The 14,511-nt window shown below is 47.1% G+C and overlaps 1 protein-coding gene and 1 pseudogene across 1 annotated transcript; both read right to left on the minus strand.

Annotated features, from left to right (window-relative positions):
- Positions 1-616: 616 nt before the first annotated feature.
- Positions 617-4,249, minus strand: LOC136351787 (uncharacterized; annotated as a pseudogene).
- A 7,751-nt stretch (positions 4,250-12,000) lies between these two features.
- On the minus strand, positions 12,001-12,504 carry LOC107277129 (SKP1-like protein 5). Its single transcript, XM_015755603.2, has one exon. The coding sequence runs from the start codon at positions 12,502-12,504 to the stop codon at positions 12,001-12,003; it is 504 nt and encodes a 167-aa protein (XP_015611089.2).
- Positions 12,505-14,511: the final 2,007 nt, after the last annotated feature.

Genomic DNA, 14,511 nt, shown 5'->3' on the forward strand with positions numbered 1-14,511 from the left:
AAGTGCGCGCCCACGGCACGCATGCGCGAATTAGGAATTCTGCTAGGTAACACTGATGGAGAAACCGTTTGTAGTCCCGGTTGGTAAGCCCCATTTAGTCCCAGTTGTCCAACTGGGACTACGAATCCGGGACTAAAGATAGCTATCTTTAGTCCCGGGTGAAATAACCAGGACTAAAGATCGATCTTTAGTTTTGGTTGGTAACGCCAACCGGGACTAAAGATCGAGCTGACCTTTTTTTTTGCATGGCCCTGTTTGCTGCATGGTTGATTATATATATATATATATATATATATATATATATATATATATATATATATATATATATATATATATATATACATACATACATACATACATACATATGTTACAATACATATATACATACATATATTATATATACACACACATATGTTTAATTAAAGCTACTTAACATTTTATGTGCTATATATATATATGTTACCAAAATATATATTAACACAAAAGCAAATGTGTACATATATAAATATATATATACATGCATATATAGTACAATTCATTTGCTCGGTAGCTATAGCTACGACTTCGACTTCGACGCCGGCGTTATGTCAGAAGAGGAAGGACCGACGTTATGAATTGTTGATCCGTCGTAGTAGAATTCATTGTCGGGATTAAGGACTTCTTCGTTGATGAATCTCATCAGTTGTTCTTGAACAGCCGTGATAAAATCCTTGTGTGGGAGATTATCCCTCATGTGAATACGCTATCATTCCAAAAATAATGACGTATCAATATATGAAATTAATAAACAACTTAACAAATCGATACGCAATGAACTTTTGAATGGTTTATGTATACGTACATCGAGCTCTCGTGTTGTGCATATTTGGTTTGATAGGCAGTGGGCATACTCGCATACGTAGTAGCCGCATAAGTTAGTTCCCTGTTCCTGCTTTGCACACTACACGAGAAACGAAGAGAGATTTAATATACTCTTTATATTAACTGTAATTAGAGATTCAATTCAATATAATTTTGGATCATGCATGTACTCACTGGAAAATGAAACCTCCGTCCAAGTTTTTCTTTCCAAGTTCCGCGGACCAATTGACGGAACCGATCACAAGCCCTACATATGCAGTTGCAAGCAATGATTAATTAATTATTACCTGAGATCAACATAATAGCAATAGATTCCCCGCGACTTTGGAATAGATGGCATTATATTACCTGTCTATCGGTTTGAAGACCTTGTCAAAAATCTTCTCCTCTTTATTCATTGAGTCATACACAGTGACTCTGCATGCATCCAAGTCGAAGAATAACAGGACCCAGTGGAATCTGGAATATGCGTGAGATGAGATATATATAATCGAAAATGTACATGCTATATGTATGGGAATGAAATTTTTGACAATGACAATAAAAACTCACTCTGTGTTGTACGGCAGTAGTATGTACGTCTTGAAATGCTGCTGCGTTAGGAGATGGACGAGATTGTCCTCTGTGTCTTTCTCGTACTTGTCGATCATTTCGGAGTTGATTTTCTGAGGGTCGATGAACCCAGTATCGTAGACCCTCCGCCGTCGGGCCCTTTGAATCTCCATTCTGCAACGATGAAAGGAAAGTATTATTGCTTACATATATGCCAGGAGCTAATTATTGAACGAAACAAATCGAACTCAAAGATACTCACAAAATCCATGCGCTCAGGAGAGAGACGTTGAGGGCGTCCAACTGGTACAGATCGAAGAGATCCTTGAAATGGATCCAGAGAACATCGTCTCCTTGCAAGAAGTCGGGGTTTCTGATCCTCGCCCCGAACATCTCTCTACCGTTGGCGCTCATTTCCATGTACCGTTCATGGAATTTGTACATCTGTATCGGTAGGGACTCCAGTTGTTCAGGTTTGACAAGCGGTTTACCGAGTTCAAACTTGTATGCCACTTCCGCCTTCGGGATTGGTGCGGCTCCAACCAACTGATCCACAGATAGACCGGTGTCTGCAATGAAATCCGTTATGCCAAAATCTTCGCCGGTCACCAACGGCTCGACCTCTTGGTTTGGTTGTTCTCCAAGCTGAGGGACTGGTTTGGACTTATTGTGATAGGCTCTCTGAAGTGTTCGGTCATAGTCCGATATCTGTAATGCCTCCTTGTTTGTTTTGGACATTCCCTTGAAGAAGTTCTTCACGCTCGGGTCAATAGGCATCTTCTTTTCAGGACTCCGAGGCTTGAGTTGCCTCTTCACCTCTCCTGCCACATAAGCATCGAGCTCTTCTTGACTGCAATCGTATGGTGGCTCCTTGTTTTTGGTGGCGTCAACTTTCGCCTTCTTCGTTGCCCTTGTGCGGGCAGGCGGTGGAGCTTGGCGAGACCTTGTCTTGGGAGGTGTAGGCAGACACGGTGGAGGCGGAGGAGGCGGAGGAGCCGGAGGAGATGGTGCAGCAGGAGGTGGCGGAGGAGCCGAAGGAGATGGTGCAGCAGGAGGTGGCGGAGGAGCCGGAGGAGATGGTGCAGGAGGAGATGGCGGAGCCGGAGGAGATGGTGCACGAAATGCCGCTTGTCGCCCAGGAAGAATGATGTACCACTTGCGCCATAGTATGATGGCGTGGCTTGTGTCTCGTAGATGCGTCTCACCGTCCCCTCCTGGGTAGTCCAACTCGAGGTCCTCGTACGCGGCTTCCACCAGCTCAACTTCGACCCTCGAGTATCCTACTGGAATCGGCCTGCAGTGGTAAGTCCCGGAAGGGTCCGTTGGGATGGCCATTCCTGACCCCACCTTCATGTGATGAGAGGTTATCTATTAGTAATCAACCTAAGCAGCAACTTGCGGAATGTACAAGTCAAAAATCATCAAACTACGAGCATACCTTGATTGATAAGTTCTTGAAGGGAATATGCAGCTCACATGGTGTCCGCTGCGTGATCTCATCAACGGGGCAGGAGGTTTCGTCCTGGGTTTGCATGGCGTCCATGCTCTGTGATCCGACCTGCCCCGTTGAGGCGCAGCTGCTACGATTGCCTGATGGGCTGACCATTGCAGGATGAATGTACGGCTGGGGATCCTGGGACCGATGTGCGGCCATACGTTCATCCACCTTGCTTGTCACCTCCTCTTGCATGCTGAGCTCGTAGCTCGATACCCTGTACTCAAGATTTGCAATCTTCGCCTCGGTATCTCTCTTGCTCCTCATCTGACTCCTGTACGTGTGGATGTCCTCCTTAAATCCAATCTTCCAGGGAATCACGCCTTTCCCTCGTGTTCGTCCTGGATGCTCGGGAGTCTGTAGGGCGAGTGACAGCTCATCCTTCTCTCTGTCGGGTCATAATGTGCCCTGAGAAGAGGCTACCACTGCGTCCGATAGTCGACTGGCAGCCTCGCGTATCTAATCGCTGAAGACAAGGGAGCCATCAACTGGGTTAAGCGTTCCACTGTGAGCATTGTACCAGAACTTCGATCGATCCGGCCAATTAGCGGTGGCCGGTTCGATACCCCTCTCAAGCAAGCTAGCCTCCATCTCCTCCCACTTCGGCTTCGCGACGCTATATCCGCCTGACCCCAAGTGGTGATAGCACTTCTTCTTGGCGGCATTTTCTTTGTTTCTGGCCATCATTGCTTGCCCTTGTTGCCCTGTCTTGTAAGCAACGAACTCGTCCCAATGATCCCTTAGCTTTGGGAATACGTCGAAGTTCGGTGTTAGTCCCTTCAGGATGTATTTCTTGTAGAGATCTCCCTTGAAGCTCTGGAACTGTTCTGCCATTTTCTTCAGAGTCCACTGTTTCACTAAGTTTTCTGTACCCACGGGTAGCGTGAATGTCTCAAGCATTGTGGTCCACAACATCTCTTTCTCTGAGTCCGGGACAAAGCTGTCATCATCCCCGCGTGCCCTTGTTCTGCGCCAGTATACCGTGCTGACAGGTACGTTGTCCCTTACAAGCCAACCGCTGTGGCGTACAAAATTCTTGGCTGCTTCTGCCGGTGCACTAGGTCGGCCGTCTTCGTCCACCTCGGTTATGATGTGCCGACCCTCTATCTTCTTCGCGGCACCTCGTTGTCCGCGTGCCCTCTTCTGTCCAGCAGAGGGCTGACTTCCACTAGCCTCCTCCGCATCGTTCCCCTCCTCGTTCCCCTCCGCATCCCTCTCCACGTTCCCCTCCTCGTTCAAGTACTGGTTTGGATCCTCGTTCCCCTCTTCTTCGTTCCACTACTGGCTGCTTCCCTTTGCGATTGTATCGTATAGTATCTGTTCCTCATCGCGATCAGCCATCTATGCATACAAAAAATATTTGTTAGGTATATAGGATGTATTTGCTAACCGTAATATTGAAACTCTGCTAATCTTATATTAAATCTCTTATAATCTTATATTAAATGGCTACTAATCTCATATTAAAATTGTAATAATCATTTATATATGCTAAGTCTAACAATCGTATATTAAATCTCCAACAATCTTATATTTAATCTCTAATAATCTTATATTACAATTGTAATAGTCATATATATATATATGCTAAGTCTAATAATCTTATATTAGAATTGTAATAGTCATATATATATATATATATATATATATCTATATATATATATATATATATATATGCTAAGTCTAATAATCTTATATTAAATGGCTACTAATCTCATATTAAAATTGTAATAATCATTTATATATGCTAAGTCTAACAATCTTATATTAAATCTCTAACAATCACTTATTTAATTACATCACTTGCCTGCGCAAATTCCTTCGATGGCTAGCTACCACTTCGGCTTGAGGGACGACGCCGACGTCTTCTCTGCAACATTACCAGGAAATGTATTAGTCTAAACGGGCCAAGTTACATATATAATCATATATGTATTACCAGTAAATCGTATAAGTAGAAACACGTTCGTTCTAACACTTTTAGTACAAGTGCATTCACGTTTGTAAGCGTTTCGTGCACATTCGTTCGCGTTTCGTGATCGTATCGTTCACGTTCGTTCGCGTTCGTTAACGTTTCATTACGTTCGTCCGCGTTTGTTAATGTTTCGTAATCATATCATTCATGCTCGTTTGCATTTCGTGCATGTTCGTTCGCGTTTCGTGCATGTTCGTTCGCGTTCGTTCAAAGGTCGTCCACGTATCGGGCGCGCGCGACAGTGGCGTGCAGTGGCGGCAGCGTCGGGGCGCCGTGGGCCGGCCCGGCGGCGTGGGGGCCCGGCGGCGTGGGGGCGCGGCGGCGGCGTCGGGGCCAGCGGCGTGCGGGCGCGGCGGCGTCGTCGAGGGGCCCAGCGGCGTGCGGGCGCGGTGGCGGCGCGCGGCGGCCGCGGCGTGGCGTAGCGGCGGCATGGCGAGCTCGAGGCGGTGGCGGCCAAGTGGCGTAGCGGCGGCGTGGCGACCTCGAGGCGGTGGCGGCCGAGTGGCATCGCGGCGGCGTGGCGACCTCGAGGCGGTGGCGGCGGATCGGAGTGGCGCAGTGGCGCGGCGGCGTGGCGAGCTCGAGGGGGGGCGGCGTTCGTGGTAGTGGCGACGTCGTCGGCGGCGGCGGCGGCCGCGTCGATCGTCGGCCGTGGAGAGAGAGAGATCGAGATCGAGATCAGAGATCGAGAGAGAGAGAGAGGCTGCGGCGGCTCTCACCAAGAAGTGCGGCGGCGGCGTCTGCAGCGGAGGCGACGAGGACCACCGATCGACGGCGAGAGACGACGGCGGTGTCAGCGCGAGATTGCCCTAGGCACGGTGGCGGCGAAGGAGAAGCCGAGATCGAAAAACGGCTAAGTGTTGGTGGAGAAGACGAGGGCGCAACCGGAATATACATACCCCCGGATTTTTAGTCCCGGTTGGTGAGAACAACCGGGAGTAAAGATATCTCTTTACTCGTGGAGCATTCCGGTTATTCGCTTTATATTCGTGGAGCATCCAGACGGTACCTTGATGCTCTCCAAGCATTCAAACATACTTTCCTTCTCTGCCTTGCTAAGAGTGTAGCTGGCTGGACTCAAGTAATGGCTTCCTTTCTCCTTAGGTTCCGGGTGAAGGTCACCGCGTTGTTCCATATGCTTCAGATCATTACATGCTTCTAGTGTATCTTTCGACTTTCCATATACACCTAGGAAGCCAAGAAGGTTTATGCAAAGATTCTTAGTGAGGTGCATCACGTCGATTGCGTGGCGGACATACAAGAATTCCCAATAGGGTAACTCCCAAAATATAGAGTTCTTTTTCTACATCGCCGCGTGACCATCTTCGCTCTCTATAGGCTGGCTGCCAGGCCTCTTTCCAAACACTACTTTAAGATCTTTAACCATAGCAAACACTGTTTTCCCGCTGCGATGTTTAGGCTTCGTACGGTGGTCCGCCTTATGTTCAAAGTGCTTGCCTTTCTTCCGTACCGGGTGGTTTGCTGTAAGGAATCGACGATGACCCATGTACACAACCTTCCTACAGTGCTTAAGATACGTACTTTCTGTTTCATCCATACAGTGAGTGCAAGCCTTGTACCCCTTGTTGGACTGCCCGGATAGGTTGCTAAGTGCAGGCCAATCGTTGATGGTTACGAACAGCAGCGCTCGTAGGTTAAACTCCTCATGTTTGTCCTCATCCCACACGGGGACACCTTCCTTCTTCCACAATAGTTTAAGATCTTCGACCAGTGGTCTTAGGTACACATCGATGTCGTTACCAGGTTGCTTGGGGCCTTGAATTATAATCGGCATCATTATGTACTTCCTCTTCATGCATAGCCACGGGGGGAGGTTGTAGATACACATCGTAACGGGCCAAGTGCTATGGCCGCTGCTCATCTCTCCAAAAGGATTCATGCCATCCGTACTTAAACCAAACCGTATGTTTCGTGCGTCCTTTCTAAAGTCTTTAAATTTTCTGTCGATGTTTCGCCACTGCGAACCATCGGCGGGGTGTCTCAGCATCCCGTCCTGTTGACGCTCTTCAGCGTGCCACCGCATCATTCTAGCATTCCCCTTGTTCCTGAACAAACGTCTTAACCGTGGTATTATAGGGAAATACCACATCACCTTAGCAGGAATTCTCTTCTTCGTTAGCTGCCCGTCAACTTCTCCTGGATCATCTCGTCTAATCTTGTATCGTAGCGCTTTGCAAACAGGGTATGCTTCTAGGTTCTCGTACTCCTCACCGCGATATAGGATACAATCATTCGGACATGCGTGAATCTTCTGAACTTCCAATCCTAGAGGGCACACTATCTTCTTAGCCTCGTACGTTGTCTCGGGCAACTTGTTTCCCTCCGGAAGAATGTTCTTGACGAGTTTCAATAAATCGCCAAATGCCTTGTCACTAACACCATTTTTTGCCTTCCATTGCAAGAACTCCAGAGTGGTATCCAACTTTTTGTGCCCCTGCTCGCAACCTGGGTACAACGACGTTCTGTGGTCCTCTAACATCTTGTCCAATTTATGGGCCCCCTTTTCACTTTCGCAATCTTCCTTGGCGTCCTCCAACATTTGACCAAGATCATCCGCAACGTTGTTACCATCAGCATCCCTTTCCTCCTCGCCCGTTTGATTTCCTTCAAATCCAGCGTACTGAGCAAAGTCCGGAATATTGTCGTCTTCCACTTCATCTTCTTCCATTTCAACTCCATGCTCTCCGTGGGATGTCCAACAATTATAGCTTGGCATGAACCCCGACTCAAACAAGTGGAAATGAATAGTCCTGGATGCAGAATACTCCTTCTGATTCTTACACTTATTGCATGGACAACAAATAAAACCCTTTTGCCTGTTAGCTTCGGCCACTCTCAAAAAATAATGCACGCCGTCAATAAACTCTTTGGACCGCCAGTCAGCGTACATCCATTGCCGATCCATCTACATGACATGAAAAAAATCGTACACACATAATTATTCGTACAATAATGACAGTCATACAATAATTATAAAATAATTACAAACTCTTTCAACAGTCACACAATAATGACATATCATTATTCATACAAATATTATGAAATATTACACCGAATAATTATATATTTACTATTTATAAAGTTTTAAACTAATATTAATGTGTTGTGTACTTATTTTAATTTTTCATCTTACTTTGTTTTGTATTATTCAAGATTAACTTTCACTATATTTTCCTTCTCAACTTTTTTATAAAACCTTCTTTACCAAATAAACTAAATTTCTATATATTCTTTCTTCTCCACACAAATTTTCTCTCTCATCAACTAACAACAAAATTTTGGAGACAAAAAAGTGTGCAAAACTTAGCTCCAAATGTAATATGAAAAAAAAACATTGGAGGATGAAGTTGCTAACCTTTTAGGCACCTCCGATTTGTATATAATCAACACAATAAATTCACTAGAAATTTTGGCATGACCTCCCCTCTTTTTTAAGAAAATTTGAAGCTTGCTCGGGCTGGAGGAGGAAGAAGACATATATATAGGGGTGGGACTTTAGTCCAAGTTGGTGTTATGAACCGGGCTAAAGATCGCCGGGGTCTTTATTCCCGGTTGGTAACACCAACCGGGACTAAAGTTACGATCTTTAGTCCCGGTTGGTGTTATTAACCGGGACTGAAGATCCCGGGGGGGGGGGGGGCCTGACAGGCCCTGACAGCATTTGAACCGGGACTAAAGATCAAATATACCCGTTACCCTTTTTAACCGGGACAAAAGATCATCTTTGGTCCCGGTTTTTGTTGCAACCAGGACTATTGTGAAATTAGCCCGACCGATGAAAGATGGTTTCTCCACCAGTGTAATGTCACGCCCGGAATTTCTATCCAAAATTCCAAACGCTTACATGTGTGTGAACCCTCGTCCAGGAATCAGCCGAGGCACACAATAACAAATTGATAATAGAGTACAACTATTACTCTAATTAATAAGCGAATAAAATGTCATTACAGAGGAAGATAGTTCCTCTCAATCAATAAAGATCTAAGCAGCGGAAAATAAATAAACGGCGCAAACGGCTCCACTCCACAGGCAGCTTGACCAAGGCTACACCTAATCCTCCACACCATCAGCCTCATTGAAGAACTCTTCCTCTGATGAATGATTGCAAGGTGAGTATATGACATACTCAGCAAGCCACGCAGCAAATATGCAAGTGCACAGGATAACAAAGGATGGCATAATAGGGTTTCATTTGCAAAAGCAGCATTTAGCAAACATTTGAGAATTTAATAAAACAGTTAGGTAATTAAGCAATATTAATCCAACACTATACAACATACCCTGTTGTATAGGCCCAACCATTCTGAACAACCATACCGGCTGTACAGTTCTATCTCCAAACCAGGAATATACCATTCCAAACCAGGAGCTAATCAAATTATTACCAATTATAGCATCATTTACTATGGTGAGAAGGGTGAGACTAATCACGAAAGACATTGTTCGACCCGCCCATAACCGCGGGCACGGCTATTCGAATAGTTTTACTCTGATCAGAGGTGTACCACTGTACCCACAAGACACAACCCCACATCATGTCACCATGTGCCTCAATACCACCACGGTACCTCGGAAAGGAGTTGTGACAATACCCCTTGCATAACACAATCCACTGCAGCGCACCTTCCTGGATCATAATCACCCCCTTATAAACAAGGCATGGACTCCCCAGCGACCCCCGTGGGCTTATCTCCGCCACTTCTCAGTCTGGTGCTCCGCAATGAACTATGCTATACAAAAGATAAAGCCGTTGCCCATGCTGGCTTGTGATTGGCACGGTTAATGTTTCACAACCGAAACTCGTGAACCGGTCCTTAATTGTCATGAGCACGACCATCAAAACCATGTGCTCACAACCCACCATTACCAGGTTTTAGTTGGCACATTAATTAATTAACTAATCACGATTGACCATCGTGAACTATCATGAAACCATCATGAAATATTAGTGAGTCATTAGTTATCCCGAATGTGTGCTAATGTTTCTAAGCATGGCTAAGCAACTATAAACAACATCTAGCTGAACCAATCCAATATATAAGGTCCATGCTAGTCAAATTATAACCCATAGGAAAATAAAGTCATCTTCGGCCATAATTAAATGGGAAAGGTTCACCACCCAATGACATTCGAAAACAATGCATAAGTTGAAAACAAAACAATAGCTTTAAACGGGTTCAACATGCTCAAAGGGTTGTTTGGGATCTGTGTGACTTGCCTTGCTGGCCTTGGAATTCTTCAAACTCTTCTCCGGCGAAAACGGACTCTCCGGAAACGACGGAATCTAAGCAGAAAAGAGCAAAATCACCAAAACAGCACATAAACAAGCATGAACAGTACATATGGATATTTTTAATGTGTAGATCTCAATTTTAGAAAAATTTAGAGACTTGAACCAAATAAATCGGAGCTAAGATGAATTAGTTATGAATTTTTAAAGATTAAATCGGATTAAAACACTTAAATCGGTTAAAATTGAATTATGACGCAATAATGAATTATTTTTGAAAAGGAAAAGGGGATTTATTGCGTCAGCGGGCTAGGGTTTGGTGGACCGGGCGCACGGGCGGCGGTTCACGCGAACGGACGGCCGAGATCAAACCAATCCAAGATGGACGGCCGAGATCGATCGGGTCCACGGCGGCTCACGACGAACGGTCCCGATGACGTCGGCAATGACGTCACCGACGGCGGCGGCGGCTCGGCGGCTTGAACGGCCCGGGCGGCGCACGCTCGCCGGCGAACGGCGGCGCTAGGACGCAAACGGAGGGCACCAAGACGAAGCGGGCGGCACGGCGAACTCACCGGCGACCAAAACGGCGGCGGAAGACCAACGGACGGCGACGGCGACAAGGAGGAAGCGGCGGGAACCTTCGGGTCGACGGCGGCGATGACGCTCCGGCGGTCTTCGGCGGCAACGAAGGGGCGGACGAGGACGGCGACGCGACGGCGAACACGACGGCGGCCTTCCCGAGCGACGGCGACGGCTGAAACGGCGGCGGCGCACGGCTGGAACGGCGGCGGCGCACGGCAAAGCTAGGGCACACGGCGCTAGGGCTTTCCCGACGACGAGAGGCGAAGGCGAAGGCGGCGACGGGTAGAGGAGACACCGGGGAGGCTTTTAAAGGGGCTCGGAGGCGACGGCGGAGGCCCACGGCGACCGGCGACGAGGAAGGAAAGATCGGGAAGAACGAATCCGAGACGAACTCGAATCCAACGCTTTCCAAAACGATTTAGCCAAAGATTCCAAAGGAGAAAGGGTAGAGGAGATCCCGGAGATCATTTCCCCTCTAACAATTCAGCCGGAGAAGGAAAGGGGCGGCCGAATTGGAAGGAAACAGCGGCGGCGGCTCGGCGGCGGCGCGCTAGGGTTTCGGCCCGAGGAAGACGACGGGCCCCACCTGTCAGCGGCAGCGGGCGCGCGCGCGCGGCGGCTGACTGGGCCGGACTGGGCCGAGGAGAGAAAAGAGAGGTTTTGGGCCGACTTTCGGCCCAAAGCCAAAAGAAGACTTTTTAAAACTTTTTCAATTTAAATTATTTCTTAAATGCAATTCCATTTATTAAAAATACTTTCTTAGCTCAAATAAATCCCAGAAAAATCTAGGAATTATAGAATTAAGCAAAGTATTTAATGAAATTTTATCTGGCCCAATTTTATGTTGGAATTTATTAATTAAACTTAGATCTTCTTTTCAAGACTTTTAAAATAAATTCTAGAAATTCCAATTAAACAACAATTTATATAATTTTAAATTTTCAGGGTGTGACATGTAACTCCGACAGCAATGGTCAACGTAGAAGCAACACATTCCACTATCGTCATGGATCCAGGAGCTTTATGCCGGTGGTGGACACTGGACACTATCGAATGAGAGGTTGCAAAGTTTGTGGAGCGATATATTTTGAACTCTTGGAGGAGTACGCAAGTTTGCAGTTCATCAGACTTAAAAACGATTCTTCATAATTAAGCAAATTAATAAAAACAGAGCTCAAACTGTTACAAGGTAAGCATCGCACACGAGCGTATCCAGCTCCAGCAGTAATCACCTAAACCATGAATAAACCTACTAATGCACAAAATGCCTAATTTGGCAACCTACATCTCATAGGCCCAGGCGTTCTCGTTACGGACCTCGGCCTCCTCCTCCGGCGTGAAGTCGTTCTCGATCCCAAATACCTCCCTGACCTGCTCCGGCATCATGTCTTTGATCAAGTCCGCCGTGCGCTGGCATGTCAGCTCCAACAGGCACGGCATGTTCAGGAAGTTGGCAGCATTGATCAGGCCGAACAACTTCTTCCTGTCGATGTTGACGAACTCGGCGTCGAACTTCCTGATGAGCTCCTCCTGCCCGCTAGCATTCGCGGCGGCGGCGGCGTGCCTGTTGCAGTACTCGACCACCATGGCGAGGATGTCGGCGGCGACGTTGGCGAGAGGGATGGCGCCGTTGGTGGCGCAGTCATCCTCGATCATGTTACCCAGCGTCTTGGACAAGCTCGCCGCCGCCTCCGACAGCTCGAATTTCACGCCGTCCGAGCTGACGAGCAGGATCATCTTCTTGCCGTCGGCGGCGCCGTCTGCTGCTACTGCTGCCGATGCCATCTCGGTGGCGCGCTTGTTGAACAAAGGCGTGAACTTCTGATCGATCAGATGAGTGCGCCCTAGCTTGTTGATCAAAAACCTGTTTGCGTTTCTCGGCAACTGGATGGTTTGGAAATTGTTAGTTTTGGCGGTCTGTATATATGGATGAAGCCAGAGATTGACAAACTCCGAGACGGAGTCTGTTTTAATCTGTTGAAGTAAATCCGAGTCTAACTGGGTTTCTGGGATCTTTCGCGTTTCGTGCTTGGATCAGGGCGAGGTGGTCTGTTTTTATTGCGTGAAGAAATTATTACTCCGATGCGGTCATGCGCAGTCCGATCGAATTCAATCCAATATTTTTTTGCGTTAATTCGTTTATGAGATTAAAATAGGAGCAATTGCAAATCTGACCGTACTTTAAGAACTAACTATCAATTTAATTTTTTCTAATCCACATTGTGTTTACACCTAAATTTGGCACCTAGGATTAAAATAGGAAAGATTGCCAAAATTTAGAAATCTACCGGTTTCCTCCGAGTGTGCCGGTCTGACCGCCATGTGTTGGGCGGTCAGACCGCCGGTTGAGGGCCGGTCAGACCGGCGGTGTGTGAACGGTCTGACCGGCAGGTCCGAGTTCGACCCTGTTTCGTCAGGTTTCGAGGTTTCCTTGCTCGGGAAGGCATGTTTCGGGTTTCCTTTGGTTTTTACCCCGAGTTGGATGTGGAGGAGGGCCTGTAGAGGGCAAGACCAACCCCTATATAAGGGACAAGGCCGGTTCATTGTAAAAATCAATCTACAATCAATCAATCGAATCGTTCTTTTCATATTGCTTTTAGTTTCCTCTTAGTTTGTCCATCTTTGTCGGTTTGCGCCGTAAACCGTCCGCCGCCGCTGCGAGAGTGCGACATCTCTTTGTAGGTTTGTCCTGAAAACCTTCCGTTTGCCCACGAGACGGGTAGTTATCTAGAAATCGGCTCCGCTAGCCGGTTTATTTATCAAAACCCATCTAGATTTAGCTCTTTGCTAGATCGAGGTGGTTGGCGACTCTAGGATCACCGCAAGGCTTAAGGTGCTACGATCGTGCTTGTTAACTTGTCAAGAAAGTTGCCAACATGATTTTTGGCGACTCCGCTGGGGAAGAGATCCGTTCATCGTCAACTCGACTTCGACTTCGCCATGACGAAGCCATCATCCAAGACGGAGGTGTAGCCATCTCATGTGATACCGGTCACATTGGATGACTTTGAAGGAGAGGATCGTAAAACTGTTGAGGAGTACATCAACGAGCTCACACGGGAGGCGTTGATGAGATTGACTACTAGGACTCGTCAAGGCGTGATCATCAAGCCCGGGCCACGTCCCAAGCTCGCTCCCGACGTGGTAAGTAATGACGAGGTATCGCAATCTATCAACAAACAAATTGCATCTATAATAGATTCATCTATGGCTAATTTTAAAGAAAGATTAGATGTAATGTTTAAGGAAAAGGTTGATGGGTTTTTAAGGAGTAGGCTAGGTGCTTTTATGGATGATTATACATTAAAAGATAAAGCCTATACCACTGTTGATCAATCTCCTATAGATCCAATAGGGTTTAAAACCGACAGGGCGGCGCTCACGGCCGGTCCGACCGGGCCTGACGGCCGGTCTGACCGCGACACAGCCGTCGGTCCGACCGGCCAGATGGCCGGTCGGACCGGGTATTATCCCGTCGGTCCGACCGGCCAGATGGCCGGTCAGACCGGGTATTATCCCACTGGTCAGACCGGCTCTCAGGCAGGTCCGACCGCGCAATATGACGCCAGTCAGACCGGGCCCTGGGCCGGTCAGACCGGCGCAATTGTCCCGATACAGGGAATAGATCCAATGACTAATGCTAGTTATTTGTACTACTTTAGAACATTTGATCCTCCTGTATCTATTGCCACCACTAATCCTCAAATTCCCCCATATATTCCTAATGTTTATAATGATGTTTCTAGGGGATATCCTCCTGATACTAGGCAAGGCCAATATAATCATATTGCG

This window comes from Oryza sativa, chromosome 9, assembly GCF_034140825.1.
Source record: "Oryza sativa Japonica Group chromosome 9, ASM3414082v1".
NCBI lineage: Eukaryota > Viridiplantae > Streptophyta > Magnoliopsida > Poales > Poaceae > Oryza > Oryza sativa.